Source organism: Acomys minous, assembly GCF_964271855.1.
Source record: "Acomys minous genome assembly, chromosome: 13".
Taxonomy (NCBI): domain Eukaryota; kingdom Metazoa; phylum Chordata; class Mammalia; order Rodentia; family Muridae; genus Acomys; species Acomys minous.
In genome coordinates, this window is record NC_140495.1 from 109,901,818 (window position 1) to 109,926,017 (window position 24,200).

Here is a 24,200-nt window from a genome sequence, read left to right on the forward strand (position 1 = left end):
GCTGAGGAGTGGAACGTTATTAGAGCTTTTTCATGCAATGTCATCAGCAAGCGTCCGGGCCTCTGGGCAGTGCCCTGGCAGCCTCATCACTCTCCCTGGCGGCGGCTGCTGCAGAGGCTCCTAGGCTACTCAGGGAGGAGCAGGCTGCAGTCTAATGAGAGGAATGTCCAGGCGAGACAGCTCATCAGCCGCTCTTCAGAATGATCTAAACTTCTTTCTTTTGATTTAAATCTCCGTCCTCAGTGGCCAGAAACATAAAGCAGAAAGTAGATGAAGGGAGGGAGGGAGCGCTGAGAGGGGAGGGAGAGCTCAGGGGAGAGTGCTTAGGTGGGAGAGGGAGGCTGAAGGGATGATGGTCTGGGGGTGCAGGATGCATGCGCTGCCTGGATGCTGGCTGCAGCCAGACCCCAGCCTCCTCCCGGCTGCCCTGCGCCTCCAGCCCCTTCCTCAGTGCCTAAGCTGTCCCAGCATCCTATGGGGCGGAAACAGTGGGCCAGGAGATGCAGACCCACCTACTCCACCTTCTTCTTTACCAGAGCTGTTGGGGGGCACAGCCAGGGCCCTGGTAGCCCCTACATCCTTACACTCTGTCCCCTACCCCCCTCAACAGGCCAATTAAACAGACACAAGACAGCGAAAAGCAGGAAAAGGAGATTTATTTAAAACAACCACATTGGGAAGAAGAACAAATAAAGAGGTCCAGTGGGCCCCACCTCTGGGCTCCTGACACGAAGTTTAAGTTTGGACAGCGAACAAAAAGAGTGTGCACCCAAGCAGTCACGGCCACGGTGTGGTCCTGCCCATCACTGACCCTTCATTGTCTGAGCTCCAGTCTCTCCTACAAGGTGATCTGACAAGCTGTCAGCGCTGTGTGAAACCCCTTTCAGGGAGATACACACTCCCCCTCTGAGTAACATCCCAGCTTCAGACTCTGTGGGGGGGGGACGTGGCGGGGGGGTGGGGGTGGAATTCCGTTTCTTAGGGTAGATTATCTGAACCGTCTGACTGCCTAAGGGAGGGGCAGAGTGTCACTCTAGAATAACTCGTCCCAGAAGCTTAGCAGTGCAGAGCAGGTGTGTGGTGCTCATGCAGAGGACCTGAGTTCGAGTCCTAGCACCGTATCCAGGGGTCCCAGCTCCCTGCAGCTGCAGCTCAGGGACCCTACGGCTCTGCTCTCCTGGTGGGGACACCTGCACTCACTCATGCCAGGGCAGTTACAGCCCCAGGGAAGGACTGCTTACTGTGTGCCAGGCCGACACAGGAAGTCAGACAGTGGCCTGTCCTGTGAGGCAAAAGGGGACAGCTGATGGAACTGCTGCTTTGGATGGAGCAGCAGCGCTGTGGGGGGTGGGGAGGGGGTGGGGGGGGCAGCTGAGGGCAGTAGATCCCTGGGCAGACGGTGAGATAGGTTGGCAGAGTTTAGATGCCCAGCCTCTCCAACCTACCTGGACCACCAAAGTGTGTTTAAAGACGTCCACCCACTGTCAACCACATTTTCCTTGGGGGACTTGAGGCGACTATTGTGATGTCTGCGCAGGATCTGGGGAGCACATCTTTGTGTTGGAGCCGATCCTTTCCTGCAGTGGGTTAGGCTGAAAGAGGAAATTGCAGCTAAGCATTTAATTCCCCTTTAATGTTTACATTATTAACACCAGCATTACAAAACGATATTTTTACTTTCACACGATTTAAATGTGCAATTCGATGTCTAGATTACCGGAATCATTATAACTTGAAGTCGGAAGCAACGCTCCCCTTCACAGCTCCCCTCCCTGGCTAATGCCTGGTTTCTATAAAGAGCGATTAGGGTTCCCCAAATACCCATTCCAAAAGGCTGGGGAGGAGGGGCCCCAGTGGGGCTTTCCACTGAGCCAGGAGGCTGCATTTGGCTGTGAAATGAGTGACAGCCAGCAGGTGGGTGTTAAAATGGTCATCAACTCCCCATGAGGCTGGGGCCGCTGAGCTGCGCTCCAGGCAGTGCCCATTAATGTGCCCAGAATGGCGCTGGGTGATTGACAAGCTCCTGAGCCCGGAATCTGGTTCAAACCACCTACAGAGGGGAAGGGGAAGGGCCCTAGGTAAGGCAAGGTCAGGAGGACCTGGGCATCTTGGAATGTGATCTCTATGAGCCCGCTCCACGCCTGTGCAGGTTAAGGCCTGCCACGTGCACGGACCACGCCTGTGGCTTACAGGGGCACCGCTGCAAAGATGGATGGGCTCAAGTTTGGACTGTGTTCCTTCCCAGCTGGTACCCCTGGCCAATCTTAGCCTCTCTGTGCCTCAGTTTCTACCCCTGAATAAAGGGGATAGTAGTGGCACTTGAACCCATTATCAGCATGGGAGGGATCATGGAGGCACACAGGCAAACATGGTGCTGGAGAAAGAGCTGAGAGATCCACATTTGGGTCTATAGGCAGCAGGAAGAGACGGACTAGGCCCGGCTTGGACTTCCTTTTTCTGTTTTCTGTTTTTGTTTGTTTGGTTGGTTGGTTGGTTTTTCAAGACAGGATTTCTTTGTGTATTTCTGGCTGTCGTGGACTTCCTTTGTAGACCAGGCTGGCCTTGAACTCAGAAATCTGCCTGCTTCTGCCTCCCAAGTGCCAAGATGAAATGTGTATGCCACTATCACCTGGCCTGTTACTATTTTTAAGTCCTTGATCACTTTAAAAAAAAAAGTCTATTGGCAGGTGTGGTGGCCCATGCCTTTAATCTCAGCACTCAGAGGTGGAAGTGGGCAGATCTCTGTGAGTTCAAGGCCAGCCTGGTCTACAAAGCAAGTCCAGGACAGCCAGAAATACACAGAGAAACCCTGTCTCAGAAAAAAAAAAAGTCTATTATATTTAGCTGGGCATGGTGGCATGTGCCTTTAATCCCAGCACTCAGGAGGCAGAGGTAGCCTGATGTATTTAGTGAGTATCAGCAAGCTAGGGATAAATAGTTAGATCCTGTCGCAGAAATAAAATTTTATGTATTTATGTATTCATTCACTCTGCTTCTCCGTGTGTGGGTAGAGACGTGAGGGGCACAGGTCACCTACCCTGGGGGCTCCAGGGATGAAACTCACTCGGTCATTAGGCAGCAGGAGCCGAGCCGTGCTCTAGCCAGTGTGTAGAAAGAAGTCAGTTCTCTCTTCTCCACCACGTGGGTCATCAAGTTTGGTGGCAAAGCACCTCTACCTACTGAGCTCTCTCGCCAGCCTCCACCCATTTATTTACTTTTTAAATTTTTTTTTGTTTTTTGAGACAGCGTCTCTCTGTGTAGCCTTGGCTGTCCTGGATTCCCTCTGTAGACCAGGCTAGCCTCCACTTGCCTGCCTCTGCCTCCCAAGTGCTGGGATTAAAGGCGTGCGCCACCACTGCCCGGCTTATTTATTTATTTGAATCTGGGTTGTGTATAGCAAATACATAGGGACTGAAGAGATGGAGCCAGACATGGTGGCGCACGACTTTAATCCCAGCCCTCAGGAGGCAAAAGCAGGTGGGTCTCTGTGAGTCCCAAGGACATCCAGTGCTATACAAAGAGACTCTGTCTCAAACACACACACACACACACACACACACACACACACACACACACACACAGCACTCACATGGCAGCTCACAACCATCTATAACTCTCTTCTAGAGATCAGATGCATCAGACACACACGTGATGCACAAATATATTCACAGCCAAAACAGCTCACTGATAAAATAAGAAGAAATTAATAAAGTCAAAATAAAAACATGGAAGAAAAGAAAAGGGTGGTTCCGGGCTAGAGAGATGGCTCAGTGGTTAAGAGTGCCGCCTGCTCTTCCAAAGGTCCTGAGTTCAATTCCCAGCAACCACATGGTGGCTCACAACCATCTGTGATGTGATCTGATGCCCTCTTCCAGCCTGCAGGGGTACATGCAGGCAGAACACTGTACATATAATAATAACTAAATAAATCTTTAGAAAAAAGTGGTTCCCTACATTGCCTAGCCACGCCCTCAGTCCTAGCGTGTGATCTCTGGCCTTCTCTAGACAAAGTTACCCAGTAACACCCTCCTCATTTTCCCCACCGTGAGCGGAGCCTGGCGGTGTTAGGCAGCGCTGTGAACACAGAGAAAGAAATATTACCCAGCCGTCGAGGGAAATGGAGAGGAAGATCGGGGGGGGGGGGGGGGGCGGCTTGGCAGCGGTAGGAGGCGGGCCTTGGGCGGGAGGCGGGAGAGGCAGAGGGAGGGGTTTAATCTGAGCAGATCAGTGGGTGGTTTAAACCCGGAACAGTTTCCCACAGCTCCAGGGTTAATGATAGGGAATCTTGGCACGGGTGGAGGGGGTGGGGGGTGGGGAGGGAGGGGGGCATGCCAAGGTGACATACTCAGTGGGCGTGGGCCCCCAGGAAAACTCCCCAATAACCCCCTCAAGTTCCAAGCCCCATCTCAGCCTCACCTTAGCTTTCTTTTTTTCTTTCTTTCTTTTTTTTTTTTAATGGGTTTTCGAGACAGGGTCTCTCTGTGTTAGCCTTGGCTGTCCTGGACTCACTTTGTAGACCAGGCTGGCCTCAAACTCACAGCGATCCACCTGCCTCTGCCTCCTGAGAGCTGGGATTAAAGGCGTGCGCTGCCACGCCTGACTTCACTTTAGCTCTCTTGTTAGCCAAAGTTCGATGGCTTTCCTGAGGTGTGTTTACTCCCCAGTTCCAGGCCCAGAGGGGCTGGGCTGGAAACCTCAAAGGCCCACTCCAGGGATGTCGAGACCCCGTGTGTCTTAGACAGTAAGGTAATAACTCGGTGGCAGTGAATGGTTTTTCCTTCCACTTGAGAAGCAAGTGCAGTGAGAGGCTGAGAAGGGCGTCAGGGTGTCAGGGAAGTCCTCGCCTGTCCGCCTCCTTCCTTCTGTAAGTCTCCTCTACCGACTACACAGCCAGGGCTGGACCAGACGGCAGCAACAGGCCCGCCCACCGCCCCTCCCTGCCAAGAGGTTTGTTCCCCGGTTGTGAAGGTTCACAAGCTTTCGGGTCAGACAGACCTAGGTTGGAATGTGGCTTTGTTCATTCGTTCATTCATTCACTTGTTGAGAAAAAAAAAGTAAAATCCCCTGTTAATAATATGAAGAGTAGCCAGGCGGTGGTAGCGCACATTTTAATCCCAGCACTAGGGAGGCAGAGGCAGGCGGATCTCTGTGAATTTAAGGTCAGCCTGGTCTACAGTGTGAGTTCCTAGACAGACAGGCTACACAGATAAATCCTGTCTCAAAAGAAAAACTACATATGTATGTATGTGTGTGTGTGTATATATATATACACACACATAGATACATATAGAGGTATATGAGGAAGGGGGTCGGCCGGCCTGTAAGATGGCTCACAGGTAAAGGCACTTTACTGGTGGTGTATATGCCTATAACCCTGGGAGGCAGAGGTTGGAGGATCTCAAATTCAAGGCCAACCTGGACCATGTAGCAATCACCCCGTTGCTTAAGATGGTACATTTGGGACTGAAGAGATGACGCAGTGGCTAAGGACACTTGCTGTTCTTGCAGAGGTCCCTGGCTTGGTTTCCAGTACCCACATGGTGGCTCACAACTGCCTGTGACTCCAGTTCCACGGGGCCTGACACTGGGGTTTGTGCCTGGGTTTGCGCGCACACACACACACAAACACACATTCATACACATAAAAAAGAAAAATTAAAAGGTGGTATATTTTATGTTGTATTTTACCACAGTGAAAATATTCATCCTTGGGGATGGAGAAACAAACAGCTCAGCTATTAAGAGCACCTGTTGTTGCAGAGGATCAGGTTCCATTCCTAGATCCCACACACATCGACGTGGTGCACAGATATGAGCAGGTATATGCAGGTAAACATTCATACATATAAAGAAAGCACACATAAATTTAAAATAAAATTTCAGACTGGGGCTGGAGAGATCGCTCAACGGTTAAGAGCACTGGGTTGCTTTTCCAGAGGTCCCACGTTCAATTCCCAGCAACCACATGGTTGCTCACAACCATCTACACGGGGATCTGATGCCCTCTTCTGGCCTGCAGGGGTACATGGAGACAGAGCACTCATATACGAAAAACAAACAAATAAATCTTGATGGCTGTTGAATTACTGTAACAGAGGTTCACGTGGTAAAGATAAGTACAGGGCAATAAGTGTGGGACTGGGGCATCTGTGTGTGTCTGTGTGTGTGTGTGTTGCGTGTGTCTGTGTGTGTGTGTGTTGCGTGTGTCTGTGTGTGTGTGTTGTGTGTGTGTGTGTGTGTGTGTGTGCGTGCGCGCGCGCCTGTGCCTGCCAGAGACCAAGTTCAAGCATCTTCGTCCGATAACAACCTGTATTTACAAGCAAATGTTTTGCTTATGTAAAACAGCAAGGTCTCGGGGGAAGCTTTTTTAGTCTCGAGTTAGCGGAGTCATTGAAAACGAAAAGCAGAGCTGTCCCCGGGGTTCACACCGCGTCTGCTGTGCCCGTGGGAGCTGGACGAAGACTCTTGAGAGCTCAGGGCTCCTCGCACTCACAGGTGAGCAGCGCCGCTGCCTGGAGGTAGCAGGCCGTCGGAGAAACTGCGCATGTCCGCCGGAGGGGCCCTCGCGCGCCTTAGTGCGCACGCGCCCTCCGCGGCCTTGACTCCTCCCCCGGGGGCGGGGCAAGCGGGGCCCAAGATGGCCGCTCTCCGCTACCGTCGTTTCCTTAAGCTCTGTGAGGAATGGCCAGTGGACGAGACCAAACGGGGCCGGGACTTGGGCGCTTACCTGCGGCAGCGGGTAGCACAGGCCTTTCGGGAGGGAGAGAACACCCAGGTGACCGGAGGGGAAGAGGTCGGGGACGTCGGAGCGAGGGCCGGCGAGGGCGGGGGGGCGGTCTGCGCATGCGTCGGCCTCGCTGACAGGCTGCACGTGTGCGAGGTACCCGCGTTCCGGTTAGCTGCGGGGCGCGACGCCTTCTGTGCCCCTCCTCGTCTGCGCGGTGCAGAGGCCACTGGGGCGCCCCTGGGGCCCAGATGCCGCTCAGGAGTCAGGCTATAGGGCGGGGCTGTTTCTTCCCTTTACGTTGTTAATGTGTTTGTGAGCCAAACTTAATCCTCCCCGGGCTCCAGCCAGGCGGTTCCGTTTTCCGCCCCCGCCCACCCGTGACACTCGGACAACAGGTTTGGGTCTTCCACTCTGGTCTTCTCCCCTCACTCTGGCGTGGGTTCCGTTACCGAGCGCGGCCGTGTGTCACGAACGCCCGGGAGACAGCCGTGAGTGAGATGAGGGCTAGCCCCAGGAACAGAAATCAAGCCTGAATGAAGCGTTGCGAACGTGTCCGCAGCTAAGATTGGAAGCTGGAGGAAGTCAGGAGCCTGGCACCATACAGTTTTTTATTTTTTATTTATTTTTTAATGTGTTTGGGTGTTTTGCCTACATGTATGCTTGCCCGCCGTGTTAGCGCAGTGCCCACGGGGGCCAGAAGAGGGCGTTGGATCCCCTGGAACTTAGGTTACGTGGGTACCGTGAATCGAACCTGGGTTCCTTGTAACTGCCCCAGCCGCCCCTCCAGCCCGCCCCGTTCAGTCTTAAAGACCCTCACTGGGAGCCAGATCTTACCCACCATTAGGCCAGTGAAAAGCCACGTTTAATCGGGGGGCTGATGTGCCCTAATTTTAAGCGGTTACTCTGGTTCTGTGGCAAGTGGATTACAGAGGGCAGGAGAAACAAGGAGGCTACGGAGAAGCCCGCTGCGGTAGCCCTGGAAGAGAGGGGTGCTGGTGGTGGAAAATAAAGGGGGCAGCGCAGGAGACGGAAGTAACTGGAAACAGTCGTAGTGTGCAAGTCACGTTAATAGCGTGGACGGCCTGGGTGTGGGGAAAGGAGAGGAGCCAAGGACAGCGCCTAGATTTCCCCCCTTTCCTTTTTTGGTTTGAGCAGCTGGGTGTCACATAGGAAAGGCTAGACAGGAGCAGGTGGGGTGTGGGCAGAACCTCGCACGTGTGATGTCACACGCTTTAAATTTAAGGTGCCAAGCAGACCCGACTTGCAAGGGGAAATGAAATGTCAAGCAGGCAGGAGGTTAGTTCTTCGAGCATGGGGCTTAGGCAAGAGGTCAGGGCTGCCGAGTGAGACCCCTGCTGGCCAAGCTGGTGACCTGTGCAACTGCACCACAGCCTGCCAAGCTGCAACATGGAGGCAGTGCGGCCCATTCTAGCCCCGCTGCACAGCCCACCCTGCGAATGCGCGCAGCGGTGGCTGCCTCTTGACTAGATTGTTGTTTGTAACGGATGGCAGGTCTGGCCTGGGACTTCGGGGTGGCAGGGGGAAGGGGGGATCACTCTATACACCAGGTCCCCTCATTCTGTTTAGTGGTCCTCACTGACCTATATCATACAGATCTCGAGGCCCAGGCACTGCTGACACAGACACAACCACAGCCCCAAGTAGCCTAGAGTGAGGCAGCCAGAAGCCCGAGGAAGAGAGACTGACAGCCGGCAAGGAGGGGAGAGCTTTCTCTTCGGGAGTTGTTGCCCTTTGTCAGCTGAGGCCCACACAGTCTTGAGTCATAGCTGCAGATGCAAGTCGGCATCACCAGTGGTTCCGTCACAGCTGATGGATGTGTTCTGGGCAGAGTGAACTAGGGCATCCTGGTGGCAACGGGTACATTACTCAGGACCTCTGTCATAGCTCATCCTGATGTCACTTGAAATTGAGCCTGCCTGGGCTTAGTAAATCTTTGTGATAATTTTTGGAGGGAACAGTCCTTGGCTGGGATGGGGAGCAGTGAGTCACTCCCACTGCCACCCCCAGATCACTTATAAAAGACCTTGGGAAAGAAAGGTGGTTCTGAGAGACGCTTCATTAAACCGACAGCAGAAAGCAGGATGAGACCACGGGGGTGACTGATCACTGTGTTCCCCACCTTTCTGCCGCTTGTCCAGAAAGTGGAACTGGGGGTGGAGGCTGCTGTGTTGAGCAGGCTTGCTGAGCCTAGTGTCCCCCTGGCCTCTTGGCTTCCTATAGCTAACAAGGACCATAAGAGGCACGTTGAGCACTTGGCACGTGTCATCTGATGTTACTCTGTGTGCCACCAAGTGAAGTCCTGATTTTTACAGACAGGAAATCAAATCAGAAAAGTAAAAACCTTGACTCAGGTCCCTTGACAGTAAGAGACACATAAAAGCCCAGCCATTGTGCACAGGTCTGCTGGCCCAGATGTCATCATGTCCCCTGTTGTCCAGCCCCTTGAGAGACCTCCTGGTGAGTTTCTTCTGTGAGCCTCAAGTCCCTCTCTTCCTCCCATTCACCGATCCCCTTTTGGGTCACAGCAGTTGGGGCAAAGAATTAAACCCCTCGGGCCCTAATCACTGCCTCCACAGTGCAGCAGGAAGAAAGGTGGTCCTTGTGGGGCACCAGGGCAGAAAGGCCAACTAAGGATTCAGACCACACACCTGAGCACGGAGCCTTCTGCCTCCACAAGCCACCAAAACTTGCCCACCAGGATGGGGGGGGGGGGCGGCAGAACACAGGACACAGCTTTACCCCCTTTCCTGCTGGTCCCTGCAGAAGCCCGAGGCTCTGGGTCTTGTCCCCGCTGAGCAGTTTTCTTAGAGCTCTCATTCCCTGCAGCACCGAGAGCTGCACAAAGAGTCTCAGCGTGGAGGAGGGGCAAACAGCTGTCTCACTGACTTAATTGCAGGCCAAGAGCAGGTCTTCTGATGAGTTCAGGTGCCTGCGGCTTTCTGAAAGCTCTGCCAGGCCAGGCCAGCCTAGCTGGCTCAGGCCACTCTGGGAAGGGTGTGGGGTGCTGCTGGCCAGGTGGGGCCTGCAGCAGTTACGTCTTTCTTACGGCAGGTTAGATGATGGGCAAAGGAGAAAGATGTCAAGATTTGCTGGGTTTTTAGTAAGTTTCAGGGCTGGCCTATCCTCAGAGGAATGCACCCAAGGCGTGTCGTCCTCCAGGCGAGGCCTGAGCCTTAGCATCTCAGGGGTTTAGGTGTATCAGCCACTGACTCGGGCTTTGGGGACGTGGGTTGAGGACTGCGTGTGCTCTTTGTATTTTGAAGGCTCTACAGAAATGGGCTGTGAGGAGGGGGGTCTCCAGACAGACAGTGAGCAACATTGTGGGTCGACAGATCTGAGTGGGGCAGGAAACTGTTGGTGCGCACCAGTGTGTGTGTGTGTGTGTGTGTGTGTGTGTGTGTGTACACACACATTCGTGTGTAAAAGTGTGCTGTTCATCTCAAAGGGATGAATGGTTGCTTTCAACAGTCACCCCTTCCTCAGCTCTGAGCTTGAGGTGCCTGCCAGCCCTCGTGCCTGGTCCAGCCTGGCTTCCCAGCCTTGCCTGTCACCACCCGACAGGATCCCAGGCCCAGCAGCCTGCACTCGAAGGCCCTTGCTTTGCCTTTAGAGCTTAAGTCTTTCTTTTCTTAATCTTTGGGCCACTGTACTCCACACACCAAAGCCTGAACACAGCTGTCGAAGCTCTTCCTCCTGAAATGGCTTATCCCGCAGCCTCACAACACTCCCACCCACCGCCTATCTGTCCCCTGTTACTCAGGCTTAGCATTAGGGACTGTCTGCTCTTTGCCCTGTGACACTCCATCCTTCCTCCCACACCTGCCCTATTCAGCTCTGCAGTGCTGCCATTCCCTGACTGCCACTCAGTTCCACACAGCTCGAGGCATGGTTGGTTTTCAATGCACAGATCTCTTTCCCCTCAGCTTGAATGCTGCTGGCTTCCCCTTCATGTCCCTCACAGTCTGCCCTCTCCATAGTAGGTGCTCAAGAAATGGATGTCCAGTTGCACTGACGGGAGTGTGCTCCAAGAAAGCATGGGTCATACCACAAGTTCTTTATGGAGTCATTAAACCTCTTCCTAGAGCCTCCTGGAGCAGATGCAGGCCCACCTTAATTAGCAGAGCGGTCTGCAGCACCCTCCCAGTGTGCCTGTGTTCCCCTTGTGTGACTGGAGTAGGGCTGCTGTACGAATTGCTGTCACCACCCAAAATTCAATTTTGAAAATCGAAATGAGTGCCTGCGGCACTGATGTAGATTTGTATGTATAAAAGTTTAATATGGTAAAGAGAAATTTACTGACGGCTGAGCAGGGAAATGCGGAGGAACGAGACAGAGCTGCAAAGGGCGCTTGACTCGGAGCCTCCACTTCACTTGCGCTTTGGGAGCAGCATTGGATTTTTCATAACGTCCACATCCTGTAATGTCCATAATCTCGTTAGGTGCAAATGCAGAATCCAGGTAATTTAAAGCTTTGTGTGTAGGAGTCTCTCCTAAAACCCGTAGGACATCTCATGAGAGGCTGGGTGTCCCAGGTCCCGAGCGTCTGTGCTAGTCTGTGAATGGAGTGTCAGCTGTGCGTACGTACAGGACGAGGCCTTGGGGACAAGACAGGGATCCCATTGGCAGCTTTTTAATTGCTGAGTAGAGTCAGATGCAACACGGATCTTGGAATGGGCCGTGTTGCTTGCATTCTCTCTCCTTAGGAAATAAGACTAGATACTGGCATTTTTGCAAATCCCGTCACCTCTGGGCAGCTTTACAGCCTCTGTAAACACCTGACCTAGTAGGAAACCAGATGACAGGTGAGTTTGCATTGTGTTAACTATCTAGACCCCCCCAGGCGGGCCTTGAACTCACCATTCTCCCACCTCCTGAGTTCTGAGATTACAGACCTGTGCCACCGTCCCTAGCCACAAAACTCCTTGAGCATTGAGGAAGCTGATGTTCCTGGGGTCAGCTCAGTTTTGCACCCAGGTCTTGTACAGTTATAAGGGTGGCCATGTCCTCTGTGCTTATGCTGTCTGTGCTGCCACCATCAGAGGTGATAGAGTGGGGAGCAGGATGAGGCTCTGGTTGTTGGGGTACAGTAACAGGCAGGGCAGTCTCTGCAGGGGGACTGCCAGGGCTCAGGTCTGGCTGCAGTGTACGCTGTCCCTGCTGGGCACTAGGGTGACGAAAGGCGTAGGTGCAGGTGAGCATCCATGCTTGGCCATGGAATGCTGCTTAGTGGCTGCCAGAGGTGTCCAGGGCAGGTCCAGTTTGGCCTGGAAGGCCTCCGTGGCTCTCACTGTCCTGCTCCCATCCCTAGTCACCTCCCACCACATGGTTGGTCACTCAGACGCACTTCGTGGTCCTTCCTGCCTGTGTTCCTGGTCTCTGCTGGAACATTTCTCCAATCTTCCCTGATGCCCCTGCATGGGCCACAGCACACTACACAGCCTGGTGCACTTTGTACTGACCTGAGCAGGCTATCTCTCCGTGTGTATTGTGAGGTAGGCCCAGCACTGCACCGGTAATCCCTGAAGTTCAGGAGCAGCCGTGTCACCTCCTTCAAAATCTTAGCACCCTAGAGGTGGGGGCTACTAGTATCTCTTCTTTTAAAGTCAGTTCACTGGTGAGCATACAGAGTGTCAGTATATGAAAGAGAGAGGCGGGCTGAGGCCCAGGATGGAAGGCGGTCACAGCAGAGGGCAGTGCGCCACAGTGCATGGTCCCCTGCCTTGTGAGGGTTTCCCCAGACAGTGGCCAGGACTGTGGACACTGCTGATGTTATGTTTATAAACAGTGTTTGTTTCTCTTAGTTTCTTTCTTAACCCAGCTATCATACAAATAATTGAGACTTTTATATTTGTTTAAAAATAAGCTTCACAACACAATCTTGAGTAGTTTAAGTCTGTTCTTAACCCTCTGTGTTACCATGACTCCATCTTTGCTACAATCCCCAAGTTCCTTGCTCTTTAGTTCTTTCTTTGAGCTGAATCTTCATCATCTTCCTGCAGCTCTGCCTGAGGCTGAATGCAGGCTTCCTCTTCTAGCCCCTCCTCCCCTCGCTGCAGGAAGTCCAGCCTTCTTTCTCTTCCCTGCTCAATGATTGGCTGTAAGCTGCTTTATTGGCGTACAAAGGGACAATTGGGGAGCAGAGTTTATACACCATTGAGATAGGAGATTCTCAGAACAAGGCTTCCAACCAGATATGGGGTGCTGTACAGAAATCAGCATTTGAGTTACACACTAACCTTATGCCAACTGGGCACGGGCTATTAGATAATGGCATTATATCAGCATTGGGTCCTGAATGGTCACATGAGAAAACATCTTGGATCTTGGAAAGCACATGCCCAAATTATGGGGTGAAAGGCTTTATAAATAATCAGATCACAAGAGCAATGCAAACTTGACAGTTTTCTTTAAGCAAATGGGTAAAGAGTCAGTGATTTACCCAGTATCTTGTAGCTGGTGAACAGTGATGCCAGGATCCCACCCGGGCAGCTGACCTCACTGTCCCAGCAGCCACGGAGGCCCTTGCTCTCTGCGAGGCCCCTGCTTACACCAAGGCCATGCAGGCAGATGCCTTGTGCAGGCTGTGGAGCATACAGCAAAAGAAATGACCTTTTCTGCTGGTATTTAGATGTTGTGTGACTGCTATCTGTGAGTGTGCTGCTGCATTTGTGGGGCTGTGTGCATGCACGGTTACACGAACACATGCAAAGGTCAGAGGACAGTTTCTGGTGTCTGCCCTGTAGATGAGGCAGGCCAGCCAGCAAGCCCAAGGGTCCATGTGCTCCATGTGCCTGCATTGCAGTTATGAGCATGCACCTCTGAGCCATGTCGTCTGACTTGAGACAAATTTATTCTATGCTTGGGCCCAGAACTTGGGGTTGTGTGCTGATTGCTTCTGTGTTCTGAGTGGCTCTTGTGAGCCGGCAGACATGATAGCACACCTTTAGTCCTGGCATCCAGGAGGCAGGGCCAGCGCAGCTCTGACTTCAGTGCTGGCTTGGTCTGAAGAGTGAGTTGCAGGACAGCCAGGACTACCTAGAGGCCGCTGGCATTTCCCCACCCCAAAGCAGCAGCTGCAGCAGTGTGCCAAAAGCTCCATCCCTGGGGAGCATGGCTGCTGCCCTGTCAGGGAGATGCCAGCCCACATTGCTCCCTCTGTTGTGTACCCTATACCTAATGTCTTTGTTCCTGAGTTCACCCTACTCTCAGCCCACAGCCCCCCTCTCCTTTGGTTGCATCATGGGTAGCCCCTGCTGACCTTGAGCAAGGGTTGCAGAAAGGAAAGCAGGTCTGAGCTGGGTCTTCTGAGAGCCGGGCCCTCACGTGACACCAGGCCGCAAGCCCGCCTCACTGAAACCAGCGCCTGACCCCTGACTTGTTTATATGCGCACTCTTCAAGAAAGAGTTTAAGTCAGGGGGAAAGCTGTCATCTGTATTCTGGGAAAACTACAAAAGAGAGTTTTGTTCTGGGAGCTTCAGCGTTCTTGGCAGAGAAGTGTAATGAGGTGCATAGACCCACGGCAACGGCAGGCGAAAGGGAGGGCTACAGATACACAGTCTGGAAGGCAGGAAACCTGTCCTCCCTGAATGCCCAGCAGGGCCTGCCTTCCCTCAGCGGTGGGCACGTGGTGTCTCCTCCTAGCTTCCCTCCAGTCTGTCTGTGTGCTCTGGGACTCCTGCCTGCCTGCACACACTGGAGTCAGTCTTGGTCCTGCTCACGTTACCATGTTTTCCAACGTGGCCTTCAGTGTCTCCTCTACAAGGCAGGGTCTGCTGGAGCTCTCCGTGCAGCCCAGGCTGCCTTCACACTGCCCTGCACCCTGGCTGGCTTTCTCCTTTAGAGATGAAAGTGCTGGACGCTTCGTTTGTTCATTTGCTGTTGTTATCGTTGGTCTTTCATAAAGGAATATTTAATCCACTTCATACTGATCTCATTTCACAAAGCTTTGTTTCTCTCCTTGCAGGCTTTCTCATCCCCCTGGGCCTGAGGCAGACCCAGGTGCTCTGCAGCCTCCATGGCCACACCCTGTGTCCTCCCCTCATTTACAGGGTCCCGTCCACCCACCCACAGGGCCTTTATTCCCTTGCCATCACTTGAGCTTCTGAGTCCTTGGGGCCCACACTGCCCCCAGCATGTGCTTTGCAACCCACAGCTGGCATAGTGGTTCCCAAGGTGCAAAGAGCTGCTGAACACTTGTTTATTTGTTGAGGGCTCAGGGATCTTGCAGGTCGGGGGCGGGTGGGGTGGGGCTTTTCATCCACAAAGGTGACTTTTCCTAGTGGGAGCTGCAGGGAGGTTTGCTTCCCACAGGCCTGGGACACCAGTGCCCTCCTCTGTGAATGCATTATTACGCGCAGCCCTCCCTCAGGTCTAGGTGCAGTGTGGGGTGCAGCGTGGGGCGGCCTCCTCCGCTCACTTCCCGGGGGCATGCTGTCTTTCAGATTGCAGAACCTGAGGCCTGTGATCAGATGTACGAAAGCTTAGCACGACTGCATTCAAACTACTACAAACACAAGGTGAGTGGGCGCAGGCTTTTGTACCCCGGCCTCTGATGGGAGGACCAGTCTGAACGGGTGAGCTGATTATACAGTGTTTGTAAAGAATCTTGTGTGCAACTTTCAAACGTAGCCAGTACTTTCAGCTAAGCCAGTAATGGTGCCTGGCAGAGGCTTTTGAAGGTCCTCTGAGTAAAAGCCATGCTCCTGTTCATTTTTCCCACTCAGAGATGGAGCTCATGTCACAAGCTGATAAAGATGGAGTACTAGGACAGTCCTGTCACATCTGACTGTGCTCCTTCTCAGCTTTGACATGATTGCTGTCAAATTTCATGCAGTGGGGTTTTCCCAGATTCAAAAAAATATGTTCAGTAGCTCCACAGATAGACACGGACAAACGAAAGAGCCTGTGTGCAGAAGGGGCTCCTTCCAAACGCCAGCTGAGTGTGCCCTGAGCAGTGCCGTGGGCACCGCCTGGGAGCTGCTTAGAAGGCCTGGGCCTGCCTAAATTCTCCACAGTCCTGGCCTCCAGGTGGCACTCGCTGCAGCCAGAGCAAGGCCTCTGTTCTACAGAACTAATGTGTCCTTTTCTCCTGCCCCATGCCAGTACCCACGACCCAGAGACACCAGTTTTAGTGGCCTGTCCGTGGAAGAGTACAAGCTGATCCTGTCCACAGGTATGGAGGCGTGACTGCCCTGGCTGGTTCGCTCAGCCTAAGAGACTAAGGATTGCCTAAGAAGACAGCTTTGTGTGATGGGAACTTTGAGTAGCCAGGGGAGATTGTGAAGCTGCAGGCTCTTATGCTTGAGCCACAGAACACGGAAAAGGTCAAAGGCATTATTTAGGAGAGAAAATATCTTTAGTACTTTTAACTAAAGGCTGCTGGCTGGGAACAAGGGACAAGGGACTATACATTAGCCAAATGGAAGTCATTGGATCAGGATGGAAGGAAAAATATTTTATTTTTATGGTCCTAAGGGGGCTTTGTAAACAGTGAGGCTTTTAATTACAACAAAAAGCCATTCAGTAAATGAGTACGGGCATGGATACCCGCCTGGGAGCCGCCTGTCCCAGGAGGTATGGTCTGCAGGTTTGACATGAGGCTGTCGAGGTCTGCTTGGGAGTCCTGACTAGAACCCGGCTGGTAGGAAGGAAGCCCCTGCCAGCCAGCCCCTCCTTACTTCCCCATTTCTATTGTCACTGAAAGGGGCTGGCCAGGGTGGGGACAGGGTCAGAGTGGCAGGTACTGGAAAACTGCTATTTTTATTGCCAAGGATATTGTATGTATAAAAATAGGCTAACCTTTTCTAGGAGGGCATGGCCCTGAAACACTGGCTGTCTAGTACTCTAGAAATTTCTCCTTCCTCTTGGCAATGGCAATTTGACCTTCTAGAATTCTTTTCCTTCTTAGCAGATGGGAACCTGGTAGTGTCATCTGCTGTGTCTGTGCTGACTCTCGGGAGAGCAAGTGTTTACCTGTGGCCAGGCTTCTCTCTGTGGTGCTGTCTCCTACACCCCTGATGGTGGCATCCCCAGTAGTTACAGAGTGTCTTTGTGAGGGATCTGAGAGTGAACTTAGCATGCATGGGTCCCCTTCCATCAGACCTCAGGACTAATTAGACCAGGAAACTCTAACAGTGTGCACAGCAGACCTTGCGTTTTTGTTGCAATTGTGTGGAGCCAGTGACACCCAAACAAGGACCTGCACCCCATGTAGAACAGCCAGGCCTGCTGTGTGGCCGCCTTGGCCTATGGGGCCTGAGAGTCTATAGGAGGGCAGTCATCCCAGTGTCACTTTGTGACAGTGCCTGGGTGGGAGGCTGTGCTGGTGGCTGTCACACAGTGAGTGCTCCAGGCTAGTGTGGAGCCATTGCTCGTAAATAGTAGTTCAGGCCAGTGCTGTGGTTAAAATTCAGCTAAATGGTGTTGTGATAGTGTGTGAGTTTAATGTCTAGAGATTACAAAATGAGGTCCCAGACTACTGGCTCTCTGCTAGATGCTCTGTGCCCCATGAACATGTGGCTGTGTCTGCAGACATTTGTGGCTGTCACAGTTGGTGAGGTGTGAGCCATGCTGGCCTTGGTCACTAGAGGCCAGAATGCTGATACAGGACCACCCCAAAGAAAACCACCCAGCCCAGACTCTCAGCTCAGGAAGAACTGCTTATATTATTGCCTGTGTGCAGGGGTCAGGGTGGGGCGAGTCAGGGTTTCTCTGTTTAGCTTTGGCTGTCCTAGAACTCACTGTGTAGACAGGCTGGTCTCGAACTCACAGAGATCTATACCTTTGTCTGCCTCCTGAGTGCTGGGATTAAAGGTGTGCCCCCCACCACCACCTCTCTCATGTGTTTGGCTCTCTGAACTCGTGCATTTACACACACACCATTGTGAAGGTGTGATCTTTCTGTCCAGAGCAAGGACAGAAACACAGCTTGGATGGTTTGTGGTCTTGTCCTGGTTTTTACAGTTAAATTTAAGATAGAAAGGGTTCAGGGATTTCCTGGGGAGGGAGCATCCCCCTCCCTCCAGCCTGCAGGAACCCACCCTGCAGAGTCTGACAGCCCCTCATTTGATGGCTTTCAGAGCCAGGGCCTTGTTTCCTCCTACCTGCTGCCTGCAGCTGACCAGACACTAGGGTGGGCCAGCTTAAGAAAGTTGTGTACAAACAAAAAGCAGGGCCCCGTGGCACATGCCTGTAGTCCCAGGACTCAGGAGGCAGAGACAGGTGGATCTCTGAGTTCCAGGCCAACCAAGGCTACACAGAGAAACCCTGTCTCAAAAACCAAAATGAAACACACACACACACACACACAGTCTGTTGTGTGGGTGGGAAGCATGCCTTGGTAGTGCTTAGGAGGGCACAATCAGGTTGGAAAGAAAGTCAGGGTGGTTTCCATGCAGGAAGTGCACGTCCGTGGTGCTGAGGAGGCAGTCATTTAACCCTCGTGCACACATGCCGTCACCACCACCAGTGTTTCCGTAGAACCCGTGAGAGCTGCTTTGCACAGAACAAACCCAGTGCCTGGTGCACATGAAAATCAGCATGCACTTCCGGGGACAGCCCTATGAGCCATCTTCATGGTCCAGGGCAAGAAGACATCAGCCTGTTCTCTCTCCCTGTGCAGATACTTTGGAAGAGTTTCAAGAGATGAATAAGAGCATGTGGAAGAAACTACAGGAGAAATTTGCACCCACAAGGCCAGAGGAGAAGCATAAAGCTTGGGCTCGGGTCTTGTCCCGCCCACGTACCTGATCTTCTGATGCTCATCAATAAAACTGCCCATCTCTCCCTCCATCTTGGTTTGGATCTCGCTCATCTGCCCACCAGAGTGCCCCTGGCTGCTCGGGGTGTATTAGCCCAAGCAGGGATATTGTATAACATACAGGGCCAGGGCGTCCTGAGCAGAGGGAATGTAGGTCTCTCCCAGCCTGAGGTCTGCAACCCTAGTGAGGGTTCTCAGCCTCCCTGTCATCTTAGAGCAGCTGGGGAAACGCCAGGTCAGTGGGCATCCTGTGGCAAACAGTGACGGGGAGGGGAAGCCAAGGCGTGAAGCATCCTACTTGGCCCTCTGACTCAGAAGACAGCTCCAGTCCCTTAACCCAGGTGACCTGAGGGACAGCAAAGCTGTAGCCAAGCCGTAGCTAGGTGTGGCGCTGTGAGAGCTACAAGACACACAGGCCACCTTACCATAACTGCTTGGACTCTCACCTGTGTTCAGGGCTCACATCCTACTTGGATGTTCTGCAGGTGGCCCAAGGGTCGAAGGCCAAGGGCTGGATCCCAGTGTAGCCTGTCACGTAACCACAGCCTGGTAGGTGTTGGGGTACAGTAGGTGGCCTTAGCACCCTGAGCCTGAGGGTAGCCAGGCCAGCAGGGTGGTGGCCTCTGTGCAGGAAGCAGAAGCACAGCCCCATTTGTCAGCTTGGAGTCTATTAATTTATTTAAGGCAATTAACACATTAGTTCCCAGGACATGTAAAACATTAAACCAAAAAGAAGAGGCGAGCTGTCAAATGCCATGTTCACAGGGCTCAGTCCTTGTCCCTGGGCTTGTGACTCTTGCCTACAAAGCCTGGGGATATGCAAGTCCTGGGCACAAAGCTGTCCACCTGAGTATCAGGCTGCTGGGGACAGCACAAGGTCCCAGCAGGCGCAGGCACTGGGAGCTGTGCAGGCACAGCAGGGTGGGAATATCAAAGCCCTAAGTAGCTAAGAACAGCAGGCCACCACCTTCCTGAGGCAGGAGGGAAGGCAGGCAGGCTGGCTGGGACAGCCACAGTGTAGTGCTTGGAGATGAGGCAGCCCACTTGTAACCACCTGTGAGGGCCACTGAGGGGTGTCAGTTACTGCTTCCAGGGACAGCAGTCTAGAGGATCTAGCATCCTCTAAGGCACAAAGGTAAACTGAGTCTCTTCAAGGTATTAGGAAGGCCTGTGCTCTGAAGCATTCCTGCTGGCCAGAGCCGGGTTTGGGGAGGGGCTTGGCAGCATAGGTAGTGACAGGGTGGCCACCTGACCTGCAGGACAGGCAGTGCTGTTGGCACTGGATCTCCTGGGGGGGAGGGTTCAGCGGCTCATGCAGTTCTGAACATCCACGAAGCCCAGCCGTTGCCTCCGTTTCCGCTGCTCTGTCATCTGAGTTAAACAAGTCTTGTCAGGTAGCCTAGCTCCCTTCTGCACAGCACTGCACAAGTCTGCATCTTCCCCAAAGGGCCCAGCTGCACTGCAGCACTGGCAGATGGCCAGCCTCAGCCCCCAGGTGTCCTCAGCTAGCATGTCAAGCCCGAGACTGCAGCATGTACTAGAGGGGCTGTGGAGCTGCAGTGTGTGAGGAAGTTCCCACCACAGTGCACCCTCGGGGGCCCTGCCTGGCTGCTGCAGGAAGGACTACAGGTGGGAAGCCCCACGCCTGGACCACAGGTGAGACACCCCACACCTGGACCGGGATTCCCAGTGACTCTGCCGGCTCCTGCCCGGCCTGGGGCAGAGGCTTGGGGCCCTGGGGTTGGGGACACACCTGCTCCTTGAGCTCGCTGAGCTGGGCTGTGAGGTGCGACACCAGCTTCATGGTGGAGCCGAGCTTCTCCTGCAGGCTGCGGAGCTCGTTCTGCTCGCCCTCTCCCTCACTGCTCACCAGGGACATGGCGCGCATCCGCGGGAACCAGTCCAGGTTCTTGTTCTGGAACACAGTGTGGGGTGAGGATCAGTGGCTAGCAGGCGTGTGCCCTGGGGAAATCCGAACTGGCTTGGGTGCTCCCAGGCAGGCAGGCAGGCAGGAGAAAGCCAGGGATGGGCTTCTTCCACCGCTGCAGGCCCTCTGCAGGCGGCTGCCATCTGCTCACTCCCTGCCTCAGCCAGGGCGCAGGAAGGCCAAGGCCCAGGCGTGCTTCCTCCTTCGTGTCACTGCAGACGTGCATGCCCTGTGCCCAGGGAAGAGGAGTTAAACAGCTGGCAGCCTGGTACGGCTAGCATCTTGACGCATGCCAAAGAAGGAAAGCCAGTTTCCTGGGATAGAGGAAGAAGCAGGAAGGAGGAGCACCAGCCAAGCGGTTTTCTGGTTGCCCGTTGGAAGCTGTGAGTTCTCAGACCAACAGACAAACCTCTCGAGCCAACACTGTTCACTGCCGCCTTGACTGTGGAAATTGGAAGGATTATGTTTAATTCCTCTAAGCCTGGTATTTCTAAGCATTTCCAGGCGTTCTCTGATTGGAACAATGCTGACTTTAAGAAGCCATCCTCCCTCCCTTGCCGTGCCTCTGAAAGAGGCCCTGCAGGGGCCACCACCTCTCAGTGGGGTCTCCCCACTCCATCCTCAGCACTGCCGGACCCTGGAGCCTCGGTACCACATCCTCCTCCTGGGCCGCTGCAAGTCTGCTTCCTCAAACTGCAGGGCTCTCTGCACGGCCGAAGGCTGGCCCCAGCTGCTCCTCGCTCCCTGGCTGGCTAGCAGGCGTCTGCAGCTGGCAGCCCTCAGGCCAAGGCCAGCAGATGTGCTGTCTCCTCCCGGCATGGCCGGGCCGGGCGTGTGTGTACGCTCTCACCTTGATCATCTGAGCTACGTAGCTCTCGGGGCCCGTGTAGTCCGTCTTGTTCTTGACGCGGACCAGCACGATAAAGTACAGGTAATTCCACATGTTGTGCTCCAGCTTGATGTGCTCCTCGAAAGACACCGTCTTGTTGTCAAACTTGTCCCTCTCCAGACCTGGGGCAGAGGGCGGCAGCAGAGCCATCTGTTGCCTACTGAGGGCCACCCCAGGGACCACTCCCAACCGCTCCCCCTGGGCAGTCTGCGCCACCCTAGTCAAGATCCCACTGCTGCACAGTGGGGACACCACCCTGCCCAGGTGCGGCCCTCCTGCAGAGCAGCTGGGGGCTGCCCCAGCCCAGTGGTGACAGGGCAGACCAGGTCAGCAAGGGTGGGACTGGGGCGCCATGCAGCAGGACGCAGCCCAGTGAGGAAGTGGGCCTCACCACAGATGAAGCATGTGGTCTTGAGGATCTCCTCTTTCTTCTGCTTCTCGCTGCGCAGGTCGGCGAAGGTGTCGATGATCACCCCAAAGATGAGGTTCAGCACGATGATGATGACGATGAAGAAGAAGAGGAGGTCATACACCACCCGGGCGGGGAAGAGGGATTCCTGCAGAGCGAGGGGCACCGCAGGGCAGAGCTCAGTGGGGAACGCAAGCCCTGAGAGAGAAGCCTGGGGAGGGCAGTGACCCAGTCTTGTCAGCTAGAAAGAAGCCCCTTAGCCGACACCTGGGAACGGCTAGCCAGGAGGAAGCCCTTAGAAGCTTGTCATGTGTGGGATGTCCTGGTTAAAGGAAAGAGCAGCTGTGTGCGCCTCACATACTCCAGAGCCTTTGTCCAGCCAGAGATGACTTCTAAACAACTAGGAGTTGATGGGCACAGGGCCGCTGGCTGCCCAAGCCAAGTCCTGAGGCTCCGCTCTGACCCGACTCTGGGCTGAGGAAGCCAGTGCCGCTCCATGGCTCACACTTTCCCAAGCCTCAGAGCCAAGACTGGTTGTTGCCATGGTGTCCCTTGTAGCATCTACAGTGAGCCCTAGTGGGCCGGGGTGGGAAGCCGATAGCTCCGGACGGGGAGGCAGGGAGCGTTCGCACAAATGGGCTGGATGAGCTGTGTGGAGGGAGCCTCGCTGGAGGACAGGGCGGGGATGCTCACATCTTTGGAGGGCTTGCGGAGGATGTCGCCCACACCACCACCATTCCGCAGTCCATGGTTCATGACGGTGACAATGCACATAAGTAGAGTGTCGCAGGCCCGCTCTGTGCTGTCTGCCTGCTCGTCCTCTGTGGGTGGTCAGTATGTTCACACCCGGGGCTGCCCATCCTGCCCCGCCCCGCCCCGCCCCTGCACATACCACAGCCTTACCTTCTAGGATCTCAGGCACTGAGACCTCTGAGACACAGTCTATCTTGTCACCGCTACACGTGCCCACAAATGTGGCACCTCCATGCGGCATCCCCAGGGTGCTGGCTGCAGATAACAGCAGCAAGGTCACAAGGAGGTCACACTATCGGCCTGAGTGTAGCTCCTCTCTAGTCTGTCCTGAGACTCATGTCCCCAGGAGGCCTCCCCTGGCTCTGCTGGGTCATACTACGGACAGGAGGGGCTGGCACCCAGGCAGTCCCCATAAACACCAAGGTCTGTGTGAATGGCGGGTGTGCAAGGGGTTCAGCTCAAGCCAGAGTCTTTCAAAGCTGTGCCTTATCCTGATTGCAGTGAGCTAGATCATGCATAGAGATGCAGGTTGGTGTAGGCTAGACCTCCCCAAAACCCAACAGGAAGAAGGCAGGAAGCCTGGAGGAATAAGCATGCCCAGTCATCCCGTACACCCACCCCAGAGAGGAAATCCCCAAGACCTCTGGAGTGATTCCCAGGCAGCCGGTCCACCTCCACGATGAAGTCATCCTTGAGGAAGAGGAAGCCCACGATGGAGAAGAGGTAGACAAGGATGAGAGCCAGGAGGGCTGTCAGCAGGATGGAGCGGCCATTTCTAGTCACACTCTTAATGACATTAAACAGCGTCTCCTCTCGGTAGATGAGGTCAAAGAGCTGCAGGGACAGCACCTGGGTGAGCCAGGCCCCTGACGCCCACGGGCTGTGCCCTGGGGTCAGTGCTGGGGAGCGGAGCCAGCTGGGAGGGTCCCAGGACCAGGGCGAGGGGTGAGGGTGCTCCAGGTGTTGGGGGATGGTCTGAGGTATTTTGATGCTAATTACAGCTTGCTGTCTGTCTGACCCACCTTTTGCTTAAAAAAAAAATGCCATCCCACCTGGGCAGGAGATAGGTGGGGCTAGGCGAGAGGGAGAAATTCTAGGAAAAAGAAAAGACTTCCAGGAGGAGAGAAAAACAGACCTGAAGGGAAGAGAGGAAGTCCACCATGGCTTAGCTGGAGGAGAAGCACATGGCCGGCGTGGATGGAGAATCCGGCCCAGATGAAGAACATGAGCAAGTATTTGGGGTTATGGATGGGAGCTAACTTGATAGAAGTTATTGGAAGCAGGTGGCGTGGGATGGAGGCAGGGATCCTATGCCTGCCCCACTGTGGGAGGTAGTTTAGAGGATTGATGTCTGCCCTGCCCCAGGTTAACTAAGGCTATTTTATTTATTTTTTATTTATTTTTTTTTTAAGATTTCTTTATTATGTATACAATATCCTGCCTGCAAGCCAGAAGAGGACACCAGATCTCATTATAGATGGTTGTGAGCCACCATGTGGTTGCTGGGAATTGAACTCATGACCTTTGGAAGAGCAGTTGGTGCTCTTAACCTCTGAGCCATCTCTCCAGCCCCCAACTAAGGCTATTTTAAAATATAACAAGTGTCTGTGTCTTGATTGATGGCTAGCCAGGCCTACAGGTGATACAGATGATGTTTAAGAACAATAGCTGAGGGAGGGCAGCAACTGTGAGGCAGCTCCCCAGGAACGCGCTCT

The 24,200-nt window shown here is 53.9% G+C and overlaps 2 protein-coding genes and 1 long non-coding RNA gene across 3 annotated transcripts in view; 1 reads left to right on the plus strand and 2 right to left on the minus strand.

The window, feature by feature from the left end:
* Nucleotides 1–639: 639 nt before the first annotated feature.
* Nucleotides 640–6,557, minus strand: LOC311581463. The gene is made up of 2 exons (XR_014773778.1): nucleotides 6,429–6,557; nucleotides 640–1,592 (listed from the first exon to the last, which is right to left on the minus strand). It is a non-coding gene; the product is annotated as an uncharacterized lncRNA (long non-coding RNA).
* Nucleotides 6,558–6,591: 34 nt separating this feature from the next.
* UQCC2 (ubiquinol-cytochrome c reductase complex assembly factor 2) lies at nucleotides 6,592–18,539 on the plus strand. The gene is made up of 4 exons (XM_084753706.1): nucleotides 6,592–6,775; nucleotides 15,191–15,265; nucleotides 15,852–15,921; nucleotides 18,370–18,539. The coding sequence occupies exons 1-4, from the start codon at nucleotides 6,638–6,640 to the stop codon at nucleotides 18,495–18,497; spliced, it is 411 nt and encodes a 136-aa protein (XP_084609832.1). The 5' UTR covers nucleotides 6,592–6,637; the 3' UTR covers nucleotides 18,498–18,539.
* A 628-nt stretch (nucleotides 18,540–19,167) lies between these two features.
* ITPR3 (inositol 1,4,5-trisphosphate receptor type 3) overlaps nucleotides 19,168–24,200 on the minus strand; it is a 68,578-nt gene continuing 63,545 nt past the window's right edge. The window contains exons 52-58 of the mRNA XM_084753705.1: nucleotides 23,127–23,319; nucleotides 22,636–22,740; nucleotides 22,426–22,553; nucleotides 21,715–21,880; nucleotides 21,285–21,445; nucleotides 20,261–20,422; nucleotides 19,168–19,878 (exon numbers count right to left, since the gene is read on the minus strand). Coding sequence (XP_084609831.1) covers nucleotides 19,810–19,878; nucleotides 20,261–20,422; nucleotides 21,285–21,445; nucleotides 21,715–21,880; nucleotides 22,426–22,553; nucleotides 22,636–22,740; nucleotides 23,127–23,319 — 984 coding nt within the window. The 3' untranslated portion in view covers nucleotides 19,168–19,809. The remainder of the gene's footprint in view (nucleotides 19,879–20,260; nucleotides 20,423–21,284; nucleotides 21,446–21,714; nucleotides 21,881–22,425; nucleotides 22,554–22,635; nucleotides 22,741–23,126; nucleotides 23,320–24,200) is intronic.

Coding starts and splice junctions, on each gene's coding strand:
- UQCC2 (XM_084753706.1), top strand. CDS start 6,638: ATGGCCGCTCTCCGCTACCGTCGTTTCCTTAAGCTCTGTGAGGAATGG. Junction 6,776..15,190: donor GGGAGGGAGAGAACACCCAG/GTGACCGGAGGG, acceptor GCTGTCTTTCAG/ATTGCAGAACCTGAGGCCTG. Junction 15,922..18,369: donor CAAGCTGATCCTGTCCACAG/GTATGGAGGCGT, acceptor CTCCCTGTGCAG/ATACTTTGGAAGAGTTTCAA.